The 19,200-nt window shown below is 48.5% G+C and overlaps 1 protein-coding gene and 1 non-coding gene across 2 annotated transcripts; both read left to right on the forward strand.

The window, feature by feature from the left end:
* Positions 1–2,832: 2,832 nt before the first annotated feature.
* On the forward strand, positions 2,833–2,997 carry LOC144163429 (U1 spliceosomal RNA). The gene has a single exon (XR_013320932.1). It is a non-coding gene; the product is annotated as a U1 spliceosomal RNA (small nuclear RNA).
* A 10,527-nt stretch (positions 2,998–13,524) lies between these two features.
* LOC144162951 (heat shock protein 68-like) lies at positions 13,525–15,644 on the forward strand. Its single transcript, XM_077693687.1, has one exon. It carries the CDS (start codon positions 13,637–13,639, stop codon positions 15,542–15,544), a length of 1,908 nt encoding a protein of 635 aa, XP_077549813.1. The 5' UTR covers positions 13,525–13,636; the 3' UTR covers positions 15,545–15,644.
* The last annotated feature ends 3,556 nt before the right edge of the window (positions 15,645–19,200 follow it).

A 19,200-nucleotide genomic window follows, 5' to 3' on the forward strand; every position in this document is an offset into this window, starting at 1 on the left:
TGTTTTAGGCTAGATTTTATGTAGCTACCTTATAACCATAACGTTGCTATGGGCGCATACACGCAAGATGAGCAAGGCTTTAATTTGCACTATAGCTTTGGGAGTGGACGTTCTAGGAACAAATCCAGCACTTTGCGGTCCTTTATATTGCGAAACATGTATTTATCGGGAGAAGCGCATTATACCTTCCCATTTTTACAAACGAAAAATTTGTGGGTATAGAGTTATCGCCGCGCTGCTATTTTCCACATCGATGCAATGCACATTCTAATACATAAGCTGTTTTTAACTTCTGTTCTTTAACTTACCGGAAGGCTGCTAGAGGGAATTCCGCCATTGATTGTAAAAAGTCTAAATCACTGCCTGCAACTTTGAGAGAGAGAGAGAGAGAGAGAGAGAGAGAGAGAGAGAGAGAGAGAGAGAGAGAGAGAGAGAGAGAGAGAGAGAGAGAGAGAGAGAGAGAGAGAGAGAGAGAGAGAGAGAGAGAGAGAGAGAGAGAGAGAGAGAGAACACTCTATTTAACCGAGGGTTAGCGCAGCTTGGTAGCCGAAGACCGTAGAGCTTCGGCGACCGTGGCTGCCCGACTCGTGAGCGACTTCTGGATATATTTCAGCAACCCAGCGCTGCTTCCCATTGGTCGACGGAGGTGATGAGAGGGAAGGGGTCAGATTTGCAGGCCCACATATGATGATGTAATGTTTTCCGTTCTCCGCAGTGCTGGCCGAGTGCTGTGGGATACATTGAGGGGTGAATGTGATGGAGTACGGCTTAACAGGAGAGGGATTCAGTTTGAAGCTGACTCCAAAGGCGTCCCTCTTCCACTGATAGGGATGGGTGGGCGGGAGGGTATTTGCGGCGGGAGAGGCGGTAATGTTCCGTGATGAATCTACGTCAGCAAACTTGATATCACGGGCTGATCTGGCTCCATGGGAGGCAGTGCTGGCATCACAGGCCCGGGTGACAAGAGCTCGGGCTGACACCGTCAAAACGGTTAAAAAACTACTGTTTCAGCGCTATTCTCCCTAATACGTTAAAATGTAATCCTAAAAAATTCTGCCGTGCGGTTACTCCAAAGAAAAATCACGCAGTATCAAACCTTTCTGACGAAAGTGGGGGCGTTCTTTGTGTAGCAGCTAGCTTGTTCAGAGCTCTTAACAGACGCTTAAGTGGCGCGTTTGCAGACAAACTTCCTCTCGATGCCCTAGAACCTCTTCAGTATTTTGTTATCTCTACTACTGGTGGCCCGATAACCATATCCAGAAATGGTGTGGTGAAAGCTAGTGTCAGTAGTTAAGGTAAAGAGTACAGCCACTGAGGCACGCAAGTCAGCAACAGCGGCCATATTGGTGTTTATCACTGTGGCGAGATGGCCGCTTCTATATGTATACGGCCTCGCCGCCAACTTGGGCCGGGTCGTTTGTTTGCAACATTGTCGAAGATGCAGCAAGACGGCATCTTCGGACGCACTTCTGCTGTTGAAATGCTGCTACACGTTCAACAATAAGAGAAAAGAGTGACGGTACTCTGTAACCTTATCTAGTGACACTATAGTGAAAACAATGTACCGCCTTCCCCTCAGCTCTAGTCCGGGGTCAGACGGCATCAGTACAAAGTAGGTTAGGTTCGGTATAACTTTATTTGTGCCTGCAAAAAGACAATTTTTACGCGCCGCGCCGAGGGCCTGCTGTCGACCTAGGGTTTGCTGTTCCTCTGCACAGCGCCAACGCATCTCGTTGCCGGGTCGTCTGGTCTGTGTTTTTAGAGCGCAGTACGCACCCCGGTCCGGCTGGACGGCCCAAAGTTGAACGACGTTGTCGTTACTGCGCACTGCTTCTTGGAGTTTCGGAGGATAAGTCCTCGACTTCGCTTCGCCTGGAAACCGGACACAGTCCCAGAAGATGTGCCACTGGTATGCCAGAACCACTTTACACACTTTGCACAGACCACTCAAATAAAGTCCTGGATGTAACACGTGCAGCGTTGCCGGCGCGAGGATGGATCCGGTTTGAAAATGACCGCTCACACGTCGGCCACCCGCCGCGGTGGCTCAGTGGCTAAGGCGTTGCGCTGCTGAGCACGAGGTACCGGGTTCGATTTCCGGCCGCTGAGCACGAGGTACCGGGTTCGATTCCCGGCCGCCCGGGAATCGAACCCGGTACCTCGTGCTCAGCAGCGCAACGCCTTAGCCACTGAGCCACCGCGGCGGGGCGGCCGCTTTTCTGATGGAGGCGAAAAGCAAAAATGCCGGCCGGGAATCGAACCCGGTACCTCGTGCTCAGCAGCGCAACGCCTTAGCCACCGCGGCGGGGCGGCCGCTTTTCTGATGGAGGCGAAAAGCAAAAATGCCCGTGTGTACGAGATTTCAGCGCACGTTAAAGATCCCCAGGTGGTCAAAATTAATCCGGAGCCCTCCACTACGGCGCGCCTCATCGCCTGCGTTTCGTCGGCGCGTTAAACCCTACAATCAATCAATCACACGTCGGCCGCTCTATTATCGCTAATTTTTCAACAGTCATTAGACACAAGTAGTATACCAGATGATTGAAAAAACGCTTGCTAAAGACTATTTGCGCGACTATCTACCATGGCGCCGCCGCATGAACGCCTACTAGTGGCAACATTGTCGCACCATCTGCTTCTTTTTTCAGTAACTTTTATTTTTCCTGTTTGATTAAAACATTTTAGGAACACCAAATATAGTATCATAAAAACTTAATGAAAGTACCAGAAATTGTTTTAAACATGCCTGAAATGCAATAAGTGTCAGTAAAGCCACCGGCGCGCCCGTCTGGGCTTCATTTGGTGGCGCCAAAATGGCGGACAATTTGTGGCATACTTACCTGGTGTCGGAGTTGCGCTGATCAGGACGGGCGCGCTTCCAGGGCGAGGCACGTGCATTGCACTCCGCTCGTGTTGACCTCTGCCACTTCCCCAAACTGGGGTAGATGGGGCATGCAATTAATGGTAGTGGGGGGACTGCGTGCGCGCTCTCTCCCCTCCCTATGTAATTCCAAAATCAGAACACCGAACTAACGCTTATGGAAGGCTGTGGCTGTAGTGCCTTCCGACGGTTGTATAAACGCTCGACTGAACCCACGTTCGTCCGCGTTTCTATGAAAAAAATTCCCTCGCACTTCCCCGAGGGGGAGAGTGAATAAGTGCGAATGCACGGTTGTTGATTGCGCGATTACGGTGGATATCGTGATCTTAATGAGTAGTCGAGAGAGAGAGAGAGAGACAAACATTTATTTTAGTAATGAGCAGGAGGATGTTCTTAGGGCCTCCACCCAGTGATAGGCATCCTTATTCCAAGATGCCTTGGAGCTGGCTGGCCGTCCGGGCCCGTTCCACCAGTCGGCGCTGGTCCGAGAGCTCGGAGCTGGTCAGCTGCTCCACCCACTGCTCATAGGTAGGGTTGGGATTTGGGGTTAGAGTGGGGAGTGAGTGAGTGAAACTTTATTGAACACTCATGTTAAAGCACATGAGGAGGCAACCTGTTAAGGCGCCAATACAGGCCGATGGTTAGTCTTCGGTAGAGGGGTCCATGGACATCCCAGGAGCGACTCGATCCAGGTCCCGGACACTCCCGGTGGTCCCCTGGGCGCTGCTCCTGGTGGGCTCCTCCTGGCGTTGACTTGACGGCCGTTGTAGCTCCAGTGCTGCGATGATAGTGTTGACCGCCTGGAGCTGTGTGTCTAGGTTAGCGCTGCACTTGGCGTCTTCTATTTCCTGAGGAAGCGTTGTTCCCGTTGCTGCGTTGTTGCATTGCCATAAGATGTGAGCCAGTGTAGCTCTCTGGTCTTTACATAGGCGTCAGATGTCCGTTTCGTACACCTCGGGACATACGTATCGGGCAAGGGCTGGTGTAAGGACAGAGTGTGTTTGTAGTTGTCGGTAGAGGACTGCTTCCGCTCGAGTTAGGCCCGGGTGTGGAGGAGGCATGGTCCGTCTGCTGAGTCGGTACCAGGTGACAATCTCGCTGTAGGTATTCATGGGTTCCTTGCTCGCGTTGTACGACTCAGAAGTATCAGTGTCGACTTCTGCTGCAGTGCGGTTGGTAAGATCTCGCGCTGCAGCATGGGCAGTCTCATTATGGTTGGTGTTCCCCTTCCCAGAGATGTGGGGTCCCATGTGGGCGGGAAACCACTTGAGGTAGATGGCGAGGTTGCGTTCCCGTATTTGAGAGAGAATATGGGCAGCAGCCGCGCACACATTTCCTCTGGCATAGTTCGTTATCGCTGACTTAGAGTCGCTGAGGATTGTCGTGGTCGTGGGAATTGTGATGGCCAGGGCGATAGCCATCTCTTCTGCTTGCGTTGCACTTGGAGCCTGGATGGATGCTGCGATCTTGACGTTGCCCGTCGTTGCCGCGATCACCGTGGCTGCGTAGGTGTTTCTCTGCTGATACTGGGCCGCATCTACATATACAGCCCCGTTATCGTTGGCGTGAAGGTCGATCAGAGCTTTTGCCCTGGCCAACCTCCTTTCTCGGTTGTGCTCTGGGTGCATATTTCGCGGGAGCGGGGGCACCACCAAGTGTTGGCGTATCTCCTCCGGTATCTTGTTCTTAGTTGTCTCTCTTTCTCTCGTGGGTGCGAGGTTCAGTCGATGGAGAATGTATCGACCAGTTCGTGTTGCTGATAGCCTCTCTAGCTGTGCAGTTCGTTGTGCCTCCGCAATTTCCTCCAGAGTGTTGTGTACACCTAGGGCGAGAAGCCGTTCAGTGCTGGCACTCTGGAGGAGACCTAATGCGAGCTTATATATTTTGCGGATTGCTGCATTGAGTCGGTCCTGTTCTTGTCGTCTCCAATTGTGGAACGCGGCTATGTAGGCTATGTGACTGATGGCAAAGGATTCTATAAGTCGCATCAAACTTTTCTCCTTCATGCCTGTTTTCCTGTTTGAAAGGCGTCGGATTAGGTGGGATGCAGATATTGCCTTTGATGTGATCTTGGTGACCGTGGCGCCATTACCGCAGCCGCGCTCCAGTAGAAGCCCCAGAACTCTGATTTTTGAGACCTCTGGGATTGTTTGCCCCTCCTTTGTGTGCACCTGGATGTTATGGGCATAATCTTTCTTTCTCCGACCCTTTGGCGGTATGATCAGGAGTTCTGATTTAGCCGGGGAGCAGACAAGGCCCGACCCCTCAAGTTGTTCCTCTATTATATCGACCGCTTTCTGTAGGGTGTCTTCAATATGACCGTCGCTGCCTCCCGAGACCCAGAGGGTGACATCGTCGGCATAGATGGTGTGCCGAACACCCTCCACTTGTTCGAGGCGGTTGGCGACGCCAATCATGACCAGATTAAAGAGCAGCGGGGAGATGACAGACCCCTGCGGGGTCCCCACGCTGCCCAGTTGCTTTTCGGGTAGTTCTAGATGACCCGCGCAGATCTGAGTGCAGCGCTCAGTGAGGAAGTCTCTGATATAATTGTATGTGCGTTTGCCCATGTTCAGGTGGGACACCTGGTGAAGGATTGCAGAGTGTCGAACCTTGTCAAATGCACATTGTAGGTCAAGTCCTAGTATTGCTCTATTGTCTCTGGTGGAGGTGTTATCCACTATTTCGTGCTTGAGGAGCAGCATTGCGTCCTGGGTACTCAGCTTTTCTCGAAAGCCCACAAGAGTGTTGGGATAGAGTGCGTTGTCTTCCAAGTAGCGCTGCCAACGATTCAGCAATACATGTTCCAAGACTTTACCTACGCACGAGGTCAGAGAGATAGGCCGGAGATGTTCGATGCTGGGCGGTTTCCCGGGTTTCGGTATTAGGATAGTGCGAGCAGTCTTCCATTGTCGTGGGAGACAGCCTTCGCGCCAGCACTTGTTGTAATACCTCGTGAGTGCCTCGATGGCAGGGTCGTTGAGATTCTTGAGTGCCTTATTAGTGACCCGGTCAGGTCCCGCTGCCGATTTACAGTTGAGTTTCTGTAAGGCCGCTCGAACTTCCCAGACCTCTATATCGCGATCTAAGTCCTCGTTGACGTTTCCAGCGTATTCCGGGTGATTGTCTGTAGGTGTTGTCGGCAGGTACTTTTCGTCCAGCCGGGGTCCGTTGGCACTCCCATACCACGTGGTATAGGGTGCCAGCAACAGGGCAAAAGTTACAGGTGGCAGGGTATTGGGTGGGGTACATAGCGTTCAGTAGGGTGTTATGGGGATATGAATTGGTTTGGAGGCGCCGGAAAGTGGTTTCTTCGTCGCGTGTTAGTTGTGCATGAGGTGGCGGGAAGCGACGGCGGTCGTTTTTGTAGTGGGATGATTTCGGTGTATGTATGGATTGGTGCTGGCTTTGAGGCGCTTCGGTCGTTGTTTTCTCCCTCTGAGGTAACGGCCCGGTGTGTATGAGCACGGGCAGCGGCGTGTGCCGCCTCGTTCCCTTCGAGGGACTGGTGGCCGGGGGACCAGATGATGTTAATTTCTGGTAGTCTTTTTAGTTGGCGTAGAAGGTGCAGTGCTGGTTGAGAGATGCGGCCAATGAGAAAGTTTCTGCAGGCGGTCTGTGAATCGGTTATAACTGTAAGAAATTCCTCGCCTGTTGTAGCGGCAAGGGCGATGGCACACTCCTCAGCAGTCTCGATGGAAGTGGTGAAAACGGTCGCTGCTGCCAGTTCTGCGCCTTGCGTGCTAACGACACAGGCTGCATATGCTTTCTGATGAGGGTATGGCGATGCATCTGTGTACCGAGTGCATGGTAAATGGTGATTGTCCTTATGAATCAAGCGAGCTCGTGCAGTGCGCCGCTGTTTGTTGAAAACCGGGTGCATATTTCGGGGTATGGGGGCTACGCGGATGTGTTGCCGAATGTCTGCTGGGATTCGAATTTTCTCATCTTCTCGTGGTGGGACGTTGTAGTGTAGACGGAGAAGTGTTGCTCTTCCCGTGGGCGTTATCTGTAGTCGGCGTATCTGAGATGCGTGGTGGGCCTCTTGGACCCCTAGCTGCAAAAGTTTTTTGGTTGCCGTGCTGATTGGGAGCCCAATAGCGGTCTTGTAGGCCTGGCGTATGGTGGCGTCGAGTGTCCGTATTTCTTGTGGTCTCAGGGCCAGGTATGGCGTGCCATACGCTATCCTGCTGATGAGAATGGCTTGGACCATGCGTAGGGTGTCGTGTTCACGAAGTCCGAAGCGACGATTGGAGACGCGGCGGATGATGTGCATGAGCTGGTTGAGTGTACGCTGTAATGGTGGTAGGGCTTGTAAGCCAGATCCATCTCTAGGTATAATGAGGCCCAATATCCTAAGGTAAGGGACATTAGGGACAGGGTGATTATTTATGTATAATTCTGGTTCTGGTATACTGTGTGCTGTCTTGCGGGTAGATCTCTTGCTGAGAGTTAGCAAACCAGACTTTTCGGGGGCGCACTCCAGTCCTCTGGATTGGAGATATCGTTGGGCGGTGTCAATTGCCATTTGAAGTGCCCCTTCCTGATCTCCGATTGATCCAGTGGGTGTCCATAGCGTGAGGTCGTCCGCATAGAAAGCGTGTCGGAGATGCGGAATATCTTGGAGCAGGGGTGGGAGGTCCTTCATGGCAAGGTTAAAGAGTAGGGGTGAAATAACCGAGCCTTGAGGTGTTCCTCGGGGAATTGCTGAAAAAGTGTCGGATCGCAGATGGCCGATGCGTACAGTGGCGGTTCGGTTGCTAAGAGAGATTACACACACGCACACAACTACAAAGAAAGATATTTCACTCGTTATTGCTGGTACCGTTGCCCGGTCCGCCATCATCGTTATCGAGATGCAGGACCAGCGACCGCTCTCGACGACGGCGCGCGCTCGACTAATACCCTCCCGCGCCACGCGGCCGCTACACGAGCGCCCTCACGCGTCGGAATGCGGAGCGCCCGCTACGCGAGCGAGAGCTCTCCCGCCCGAAGTGGAGAGGAGGCGCCCAACACCCGCAGTCACTGAGCGGAGAGAGGAGGAGGAGAGTAGCGCGCGCCCATCTCCCCCCGTTGCTAGGGAAGCTGTTGCTATGCGGACGACGGCGGCGGACGATTCAGGCTCGCTTAAGAAGTGCATTCGCACTTAAAAATGCCCCTGCTTGGGCCTTCATAAAAGAGTCATTGAAGCGATTTGTAAACATTGCGGGATTGCTAGCGCAAATTGTAGGCTGCGTTTACGCGACTTCAGTAGCAAAATCAATTAAAAAATTAATGTACTCAAAGTGCATGCGATGATGAAAATGGTGCCTATTAAAGGGGGTGGGTGTATTACGTTAACGTTTAGTGTTTGGGGAGTTGGTGGTAGTGAATGCGTTGTATCAGCAGCTTCTTGACGTAGTTTGAATGAGTCAAGGAAATTTCGTCATTCTTGCGTGTTTCGCTTTGTTTACAAAGCAAGAAACGCAAATGCTTGCGGAGTTGTTAACTAACTGACTGACTGACTGCAACGGCTTACTTGCACGAATGCTTTGCTCTGTGGACAGCCAATGCACTCGCCATTTGTACAAGTGCGGCACGCACACACACAGCTGGCTGGCGCCGCATCTTTTCAAAGTGCTACGAGTTGTGCCGCGCCTCCGCCAGATGGCGCCACGGGTCCCGCGACCGAGAGAAGACGCATTGAAACATCCCCCACGCGAGGGGCACGATCAAATGCAGAGCATTTCCGGGGGCGCACGACGTTAAGTAGTTTGCGTTACGTTAATGTTGTTGCACTTGTGGCAACTGCTGACGAGAGAGCGCTCGTCAGCAGTAATTTGAATGAGTCAACGATATAAGGCGCGTTCGTAGCCTCCCATTCTGTGTCGGCTTTGTGGCGCAGTGGGTAGAGCACCATGTACATTGCGTTCCGCCCGCAGGGTCGAGGGATCGAAACCGGGCGCCGGATAGTATTTTTTTATATAGTAGGGACAACGACGGTGCGGACTACGGACGTCAACGCGGGTGACATCGTGAGTTACTGAAATGCTCTGCATTTAAAAATGCTGTCCTCCTCTCCCCATCCTCATCGGATTTCCTATGACGTTTCGTATGACCTCTAAACAAGGTGTCTTGGCTTGAGTGCTCTGCTGCACGGCTCCCCGACACTCCGACAGAATCAGTCAGCCCAGCGTTTAGTCGGCCGGTGGGTCGTCGCAATTCGTTCGCTCAATTGAAACTATGCCACGGCACGTTTTTGCAGGAAGAATGTGCCTTTAGTTCGTTAGTTTGTACACTAGTATCAAGCTCAAAGCCCAAGTCATTCCACACAAGCCCACATGCGACGCTTCGTTGACCGGTACGCTAGTATAGAAATCTGGTACGCTAGTAGAGAAATTGAATTAAACCGAAACATATACCGTACAGCGTAAAACCAGGGTGCGGAAAGCACTTCCTACGCTGTGTGAACTACCACAGCCGTCGGCAGCACGACCACACAGGAATGCCGGGTGCTGACATGATATTCTGTGGGAATTTGGGGGTCTGCACGAGCACTATACAAGAAATAGTCATCTCAGCGGATTGAAATGCTAAAACTTGATGAAAATGTAAACTGGCTATATACATTATATTTCCTCCAATGGTACCCCTGGATTATGGCCGAGTGGTGGTCTGGAGCACTAGGTGTATTGTTTTGCAAGTCGCAAGGTCGAATCCTCGATAGCAAAAGGTTTTAAATGCGTAGCATTCTTTGCCGAGTACCCCCCCCCCCCCCCCAGCCAGGACAATGTAACACCCTGCATTTCCACAAAAATGCAGATATCGCGGAAGTTCCACCTGTGATCGTTGTAACAGTGCAAATAAAGATAACTGGTTGTACGAAATTTTGAAAAAAAATATGAAATAAAAAAATTATTACATTACGGACATGCGTTAAGCATGTCATTTCCACAATAATGCAGATTTCGCGAAAATTCCACCTGTGATAGTTATAATAGCGTAAATGGAGATAATTGGTCGAACGAAATTTTTAGAAACTAAAAAATAAAAAAAATATCAAAATATTACGGAAAATGGCAAACCCTGCATTTCCACAACAATGCAGACTCCGCGAAAGTTCCACCTGCAATCGTTATAATAACGTAAATGGAGACAATTAGTTGAACGAAATCTTGAAAAAATAATAAATAACAAAAATATTAAAAATGCGGAAAATGAAAAACCATACAACGCCCTGCATTTCCACAATAATGCAGATTTTGCGGAAGCGTCACCTGCGTCACCTGCAAACACTAAAAAATAAGAAAAGTATACAGAAAAGCGAAAAATGGCGAACCGTGTAACGCCTTGCATTTTCACAATAATGCAGATTTCGCAAAAGTCACAGCAGCTTCGGCATTCAAGTCGATAGCCTTATACGGTACGGAGCGCATGCGCACGACGACACGAGGACGAACCAACGAGGGGCGTACGCTATGACACGTCTTTCTCGTTCCGAGCAAGAGTTGCAACTTGCCACGATACGGCGACTGCTGGACTTTTTTTGTGACCAATATTGGCCAATCTCCCTAAGTGGGTATGCTTGGCTTTTCGAACGTGCACTCGAGACACGCGTGCACGAGCGCTCGGAATTTTCTTCGTATTTTTAACTGCACACCATGCACACCATGCACTCGAGACACGGGTGCACGAGCGCTCGGCATTGTCTTTTTTTTTTTAACTGCACACCATATACAAACGATGTGCTCAACAGCTTCGCTGTTAAAGTAAAGTTTCGAGTGGCGCCTTTGTTGTCTGTCCCTAAGCCTTCGTCCGTGTCTTTTCGCGCCTTTTTCAAACGTGGCGACGATGATGATGATGGCGACGACGATGCGCTGTGAAGTTCGTACGTTCTACTACGTACGTTGGGGCAAATTTTATCTCGGAGCTAAGAAAACATTATACTGTACGATATGATTAAAAGCTCGGTTGAAAAGGGATGAATGCCAATAGCTGCGCTCCGCGGACTCCCAGATCCGCATAATTTTTTCTTCCAATATTCAGGGATTCGGCTAGAGTAGACGTCTAGTTTAAACAGTCTATTGTGTTTCATTTGAAACTTTATGAAACAGACGACCGCAAGCTCCCCCCACTTTAGGCCTGTACCCGATTGTATGGCGCCACGGTTTAAAAAGGGCGCCCTTAGTCACGGCATCGAAGTAACACGGGGCTTATGCGCCATCTAGTTCGCTGGACAGAAACCGGCGCAATGTACGGAGGAGTCAGTGACGCAAGGTGCCCGGAAAAAGGTACAAAAGCAGAGCGCACGATCGCACGAGCTGCTCTTGGAGGCATAATTTATGGGGTGGGCGGCCGCCGTCCGCTTTTCGCTGTATCCGCGAGTGACGCAATAATAATGTATCTGAGAAACGCGGTGCCCAGCTGAGAAGCCTTATTTGGTCATAGATGTCCCGCAAGCAGGCTGTATGCTGGGGCAAAGAGTCTCAAAAATCTTCAGATAATGTTCAACGCATTCGAACAATTTTTTTTCCACGACATTTTAGCGTGCCTTTCGATCGATCTCGGAAAACCCCATTAATTAAACTTTTTTTAATGTTTAAAATCAACAAATGCAAAAATAAAGACAATTTTTCGCAAATTTCATAGCCAGAAATATTGTGACTAAATATGCGCACCAATATGCGCAAAACTAAATATATGCGCAAAAATATAGTTTCTGCAGAGCATCGGTAATGCAAAAGTTCATGAAAAAGTGGGCGCGGTTACTCTATTAATTTATTTTTGTTAACATGCGTTTATTAGTAATTCTAATCAGGCTGCATACGAAAAGTACGTATACTTGAATTTCAAAAGCCCTTTCAGATTTTGCAGGGAGCTGAGGATATGCGCATGAGCCCGTAAAAGCACGTGAATATAGATTATCGGTTAAAGAGACTGTGCTGAATCACGTAGTTTTGCCGATTGACTCGTACAAATTAGGCAGATATATAGACCTCAATCATAACAAAACAAATAATCCATCCCCTTAATTCCTTGCCGACTAGTGTGGAGTGTGTGTGCGTAGGGGGTTAGGGCGTCTGCTAATATAAGATAAGCTTGCGAAAACCGAAAAACAGTATGTGTTATAGTTTACCATATCCCGAGAGGTAGTATGATTGTATACGAAATTTCATTTGCTCGGCGACGAGGGTTACATTCATTGCAGATAAATTAAAGCAGTATCTAATTTCCCTCCCATGTATAGAATAGCGAGTATGTGCAGGTAAACAAACCCTCGAACTGCATGCAGCACGTCGGCAGCGACTAAGTTAAATTAATATTACTTCATTTTTAATGGTCAACGCAACTATTGACGGCACTAATATTCTTTATCCTTTTGTACGAAGAAATAAAATAATAAATTTATATCAGTTGCATATTGATGAACTTTTCTGTGGCTACTCGTGCTAGAGCTCTATAAATTGTGAAATTGTTTTTCATAAAAATCCTTCATAATCTTCATAAAATTGTGTTTATTATTCATTAAAGCATCTTTGTAAAATTATGATTTTATACATGCATTGATCTGTGCCGCATATCCATCATTCGATATAAAATTCCGGCCGCTAAGTGTACAGTTCGCAGGATGGAATGAATAACGCTAAACCGAAAGAAAACAAACAATATGCACCAAGTATATGCTTCTCTGAAATCCCCGCATCAATTAAGTGTGGTGGAAAAAAATGTTCGCAGGGAATAAATCAGGTCGGAGCAATGGCTCGCATTTTGCCAGTCTTGCTCGCTCATCGAGAAACACTTTTCTATTTTTGTGCGGCCCGCCTCTAATGACTCTACCCATAAATGTTGCGTGGCCCGGGCCAAACCGGACCCAGATCGACTCATCCGGCCCGAAAATGCCAGATCTTTCGAGAAGGTCGCGGCGCGCGGGAAAAAGCCGCTCTACTTTCATTGGCCTTTCGGCAGCACGTGATACAGTCGCGTGAGCAACTTTTTGCGTCTATCCACCCACGGTACGGTACAGGTACATCGTTCCCAGCTGACGCGTGATTCACCGCCCATCCCACGCTTTCCAGCGCAATAACGCACAAACAAAAAAATGGACGGCCTCGAGGGAACCGAAATTATGCGCCTCGAAAGGCCGCAAACATTTCAACTAAAAAATGCAGAGCGTTCAGCTATTCTGAAACTCTGGACAAGGAAAAAAGCTAAACTGAGAGCTGAATTGATTCAACAAAGTGTGTAATTAACTTCCTCGTAATTTGAACGCCGCAGCCTCAAAGATCGCCATCCGCGCGGACACGCAACGCCATCTTCTCGCGCCGCCGGTACAAAATCAAGTTTCGTTTCAAAAATAACTCCACTGCCACGGCTGCCAAAACTCGCGCCGGCCTTGCTATTAAGTCTGAAGTTAGGTGAAGTTCAAGTTGCGAACAAAATACCCCCTCTGGATGTTTTGAAAGGTTATATTGCTCTTGCCGTATTAGTAAACACAGAAATGGCAACAAACCGCACAAACACAGTAGCAGACGACGCGAAAAATTTCTGGATGCTTCGGCGGCCGGCTGGCCAATAGGAGGGCGCGCTTCCCTGCATCATTCGCTTCGACCGCTTCTATTGGCTGGAGCTCGTTCACGCGCTTCTCGAACTTTCTCGTCTGCTGCGAGGATTCTATTTAAACGGCGGCGTCGTCTGCTTCGCATCAAACATTGCCCTGAGCAAACGACTGAAAAGTGAGAACACATTCTCTTTCGCTGCTACAAACCAAACGCTACAATGCCAAGCCGTTCCCAATCATCAGCGCCAGCGATCGGCATCGACCTGGGCACGACGTACTCCTGCGTCGGTGTTTTCCAGCACGGTCGTGTCGAGATCATCGCCAACGACCAGGGGAACCGCACGACTCCAAGCTACGTCGGCTTCACCGATACGGAACGTCTCATCGGAGATGCCGCCAAGGCGCAGACGGCCATGAACCCCGAGAACACCGTGTTCGACGCCAAGCGACTCATCGGCCGCAAGTACGATGACCCCAAGATCCAGGAGGACCTGAAAAATTGGCCCTTCAAGGTGTGCAACGACTGCGGCAAACCGAAGATCTGCGTCGAGTTCAAGGGTGAGCGGAAGAAGTTCAATCCCGAAGAGATCAGCGCCATGGTTTTGACGAAAATGAAGGAAACTGCGGAGGCCTACCTCGGCAAGAAAGTAAGCGATGCTGTCATCACCGTCCCGGCGTATTTCAACGATTCTCAGCGGCAGGCCACCAAAGATGCCGGCGCCATCGCGGGACTTAACGTCTTGCGAATCATCAATGAGCCGACAGCGGCTGCGCTGGCCTACGGACTCGACAAGAACCTTCGAGGTGAGAAGAACGTCCTCATCTTCGATCTCGGAGGTGGCACCTTCGACGTCTCCGTGCTGACAATCGACCAGGGTTCTATGTTCGAAGTGCGCTCGACCGCCGGTGACACACACTTGGGTGGAGAGGACTTCGACAACCGAATGGTGGCCCACTTCGTAGAAGAGTTCAAACGCAAACACCGAAAGGACCTTCGCCAGAACCCTCGGGCTCTTCGACGACTTCGCACGGCCTGTGAACGCGCCAAGCGTACTCTCTCGAGCTCCGCAGAGGCCAGCATCGAGATTGATGCCCTGTACGACGGCGTCGACTTCTACAGCAAGATAACGCGCGCTCGCTTCGAAGAGCTCTGCATCGATTTGTTCCGCAGCACGCTGGGACCAGTGGAGCGCGCGCTTCAGGATGCAAAGATGGACAAGGGCCAGATTCACGATGTCGTCCTCGTTGGCGGCTCCACGCGAATCCCGAAGGTCCAGAAGCTGCTCCGGGACTTCTTCAACGGCAAGGAGCTCTCCATGGGCATCAACCCCGACGAGGCCGTCGCGTACGGAGCGGCCGTGCAGGCCGCCGTTCTCAGCGGGGACAACAGTGAGAGTATCCGAGACGTGCTTCTTGTGGACGTGGCGCCTCTGTCGCTCGGCATCGAGACCGCCGGCGGCGTCATGACGCGGATCGTGGAGCGCAACACCCGCATCCCGTGCAAGACCTCGCAGACATTCACCACGTACTCAGACAACCAGCCCGCTGTCACCATCCAGGTCTACGAAGGTGAGCGCGCCATGACGAAGGACAACCACCTTCTCGGTACGTTCAACCTCAACGGAATCCCGCCTGCACCACGCGGGGTCCCCAAGATTGAAGTGACCTTTGACATGGACGCTAACGGAATCCTCCACGTATCGGCCAAGGATCAGAGCACGGGCAAGCAGGAGAGCATTCGGATCACCAACGACAAGGGCCGGCTTTCGAAGGAAGAGATTGACAAGATGCTTGCTGAAGCAGAACGTTTCAAGCAGGAGGATGACGCTCAGCGAGAGCGTGTGGCAGCCAGAAACGGATTGGAGGCTTACGTCTGCAGCGTCAAGCAGGCTGCCGAAGAAGCCGGAAACAAACTGCCTGCCGCCGATAGGGACAGGGTTCTGGACAAATGCAAGGAGACGATCTCCTGGATCGACGGCAACAGCCTCGCCGAGAAAGAGGAGTTTGAGCACAAGTTTAAGGAGCTCCAGCAGTTCTGCTCGCCCATCATGACGCAGATGCACCAGGGAGGCAAGCACGGAAGTTCGACGGCGCAGTCTGGGCCGACGATTGAAGAAGTCGACTGAGCAGTATCTTAGTCAGTTAGTTTAACAAAATGTCCACTAAGTTATAGCATGTCTGTACATATGTATATACTAACCGTTGGTTTTAAATAAAAGTTGTTGAACTGAAACAAATATGTCTCGTTCTTGCCGCTGTGTTGCAGGGTTTGGTCGTGACTGGCTGTGTGACCGACACGTCGAGCACTGCGACACTGCGAGTGTTGTAGCTAAAGTATTTGCTGAGCTAATCTAAGTTCCACATTCACTCACAGCCTAGCATAGTGCGTATTCAAGGTAGGCTATGATTTGATTAACTTTACGATGCAATTCTACACTACTTGCTAAAAAATGAACTCTGCAGGGTAACTTCTTGTCAAGGCAAGGTAAGTACCGTACTTTTGCAATTATAAGCACCCTCCCCTATTTTCAGGGGGAAAATTGGAAAAAAAGTTTGCATGCAAATCTAAGCACCCCCTTTTCTAGGCAACCACCGCGAGGTGGATTTGGGACGCATGAAAGCGGACCCGAGTTCACAATGTGGCCAAGTAATTTATGAAGTTTTCAATTACAAACCACTTCAACGGAACAGAAGACGATGTGCGACCCATGCGGCACAACAGGCTCAAATGGTACAGTGAGGGTGACCGGGTATCACACGTAAGTGGTGGTTCACTGTCTGTACCTGTTTTTCTTTTGAATGTGTGCCAAATGAATCATTATTCCTTGCGCCCGTCTTGTCGAGATACGGCCGCATTAAAGAGTGGCGGGGGTGAGGAGGGGGGTAACTTAGGTTTTTCGAATCTAAGCGCCCCCATCACTGTGGGCATCTTGATTGTGAAAAAAAGTGGGTGCTTAGAGTCGAGTAAATATGGTATATGTTAAGGAAAGCAGTAGTGCTACCACAGTGTCAGAGGGATGCTTTGGGATCTGAGGCTCATAAACTTTAATTTCTTTGTTCAAATCAGTGCAGTCTCTAAATGACCATTTGTATTGCTTAAAAATGCCTTCAAGTTCAGGCAGTACTTTATTTCCTTCCTTATTTGATTAATTTCTCTATAGTAACTGATACTCATGGGAGGGGCTCAACAAACACATTGTTTGCTCAACCTTGAGAAATTTTACTACCATAGCCTACGGCTAGCGTCATTGCACTCTTCAAGAAAAATGTGGCACGCGCAGCATGAAATGAGAGATAGACCTAGCGAGTATTTAAAGAGCTGGTATGTATAGTTTGCTGTTATGGCAATTTTTCTGGAACATAAATTTTGATTTTTGCACTTACATGTGAAATGAAGTTTCACTTCACATTCTTTTGGCAGGTGAACGGACGTATTTTTCTGACAAATTCTTTTCTTTGCTTGTCGCATAGAAAAAGTCGTTAGAGTTGCAAATGAGCTAGTGAATGGTGACCAGACTTTTCAATTCAGGTCAAGGTCGCACAAGCTATGTTTCATTGAACCGTTGTGTAAAAATTTCACCTGAACTTGCATGACTTTGAATTGAGTTCCAAGCACCAGTAACAACATCTTAACCTTACTTGTCGTAGCTTTATAAAACTCGAGCTCTCTAGAAGTAAAAAAAAATAGACAAGATGCGCGCAGTACTTCTCACTTCTTGGGGGGGGGGGGGGGGTTATAATATTTGTATACTATCCTATATCACACCTGTTTGACGGGAAAAAGGATGCAACTTTGAGACTTTGCTATTTTTTGCTTGCTCTCTTGTCGTGAGTTGTTCCAGTTTCACACTCTATAAATCTGCTAACCCAGAGTGTGTGTCAATGGAAGTTACTACAATCGAACCTCTGTAATCCGAAGTTGTGTAATTCAAACCAACAGGTAATTCAAACTGACCCTTTAGTCCCGGCAAAGTGATGTGTATTTGAATGGGAGAAAAGTCTGCTTAATTCGAACTTCAAACACACACCACGGTTAATTCGAACAAGATTGCCCGTCCGCACATACTACTTTTCGTGCAGTTTGAAGCCAAATGCCCAAGCTTGATGCATCTCTAGCCACCGTAGCTCATTAAACCTCACTGCAACAGACCATGATTACGATCATGAGTTCAGTCTGCAGTAAAAGAAGTATGAACAATCCAAATTCTGTTACTTTGAAGGACTTTGATGGAATCATGAATTGAGTCTGTTATAACAAGATTTGGAACTTTCCCATTTTTAAAAACGTAACACACAATAAAAGAGTGCCAGTCATTTTTCAAGATACGGTTGCAACTGAAACTGAAAACTGATACGGTTACAACTGAAACAGATAACTTGGGTTTTACAACCATCCATCCACGTGGTGCTATGGAGCACAACGCATAATCACATGCGAGTCTTGTTACATCTGCTGTGCACCTGTTGTAGGGCATCCTCTCCATCTTTTCATTCACTCATACTACTCATACTATTACTACTTCTTCACTTTTTCAACGTACACTTGCGTTTCCATTGTCTCCACATGAATATAAGTAAAGTGCAGGTAACAGTCTTGTTGGGGACCTAGGTAGCCATCTATACTGTATGGGGGCGTACATTTTTTGTTTTAACGACGCTAACTTTTATGTGCTTGTTTTTGGGAGGCAAAACGTTTCAATTCTACTAATTCACAATTGTTTTAGTTGTTGCAAATCGTTTTCATTTGATAACCATTGTAAATTAAAAACACAAACGCTGCACGTGTATGAAACGAAAGGTCCGCACTTGAAAAGTCCACTTTAGAGGTGCAAAAATAAACTTGCTAACCTATTAATCTAGTCTGTTATATGAGATGGTATGTTGTAACAGAATCTGCAGTAAAAGAATTATTTAATCGCTCGCACAGATAGGAATACCAACCAAACTTTGCAAAGCAGTACCATGTTGTATCAAAATATCTGCTGTAAGCAGATCTGTTGGAACGGGGCTACATTGCACTGCTATTCTTGGGGTAGAGGTGTGTCTTTTTTTGCACTGCAGCGCTACCCACGCCACAGCTCAAACTTCCCAATGCATATGCCGTACTTGCGCAGAATGCAATTACTGACACTGTGCTTCTAAGAATGAACGTTGATGCCATTGTTATCGCACATGCGTTTCTGATGCTCTTATTTTGGGCGCTGTACAACTAATCAAACAGACTGCTATAGTTCAAACCACGGTTACTTTGAACATATCTTCTGTCCCCTCAGAGTTCTAAATAACAAGATTTAACTGTACAAAAATGTAACTTTTCTGCCTTTATATTGTAAAAGAATGAATGGTAACATACTAATTTTTTTCTTTATAAGACACATCTTTTGCTTGACAACCTGCCTGTGCCCTCAGATACTCATCAGATTATGCGTGTATATTTTGCTTGTTGGGTAACAAAAGAGCGACCATTAATGTAGTAGACTTCGTCAAAGAGCCCCTTATCAAAGTAGTTATCTAGAAGTGTGTTTGTAGTGTAGCTATTAGAAGCACCTTTTTAATGTAGCTTGATGGCTTATAAATTAGTTGTGTTGGCTGTATATAAATGCTGTTTCGATCAATTGAGGCACTACAACTAATCTTGTTTAATTGTTACATCCAATACTGCCATGAAGCCAAAATTATTTGTACAGCAGTGATCTATAATAACATGAGCATTTTTGAAATAATGTGTCATGAGCATTAATGCGAAGTGACTTTAATTTTACTCTGGCAAAAAATAAAACAC

This window comes from Haemaphysalis longicornis, unplaced genomic scaffold (assembly GCF_048455015.1).
Source record: "Haemaphysalis longicornis isolate Haplotype H1 unplaced genomic scaffold, Haemaphysalis longicornis Haplotype H1 scaffold_12, whole genome shotgun sequence".
NCBI lineage: Eukaryota > Metazoa > Arthropoda > Arachnida > Ixodida > Ixodidae > Haemaphysalis > Haemaphysalis longicornis.

Coding starts and splice junctions, on each gene's coding strand:
- LOC144162951 (XM_077693687.1), top strand. CDS start 13,637: ATGCCAAGCCGTTCCCAATCATCAGCGCCAGCGATCGGCATCGACCTG.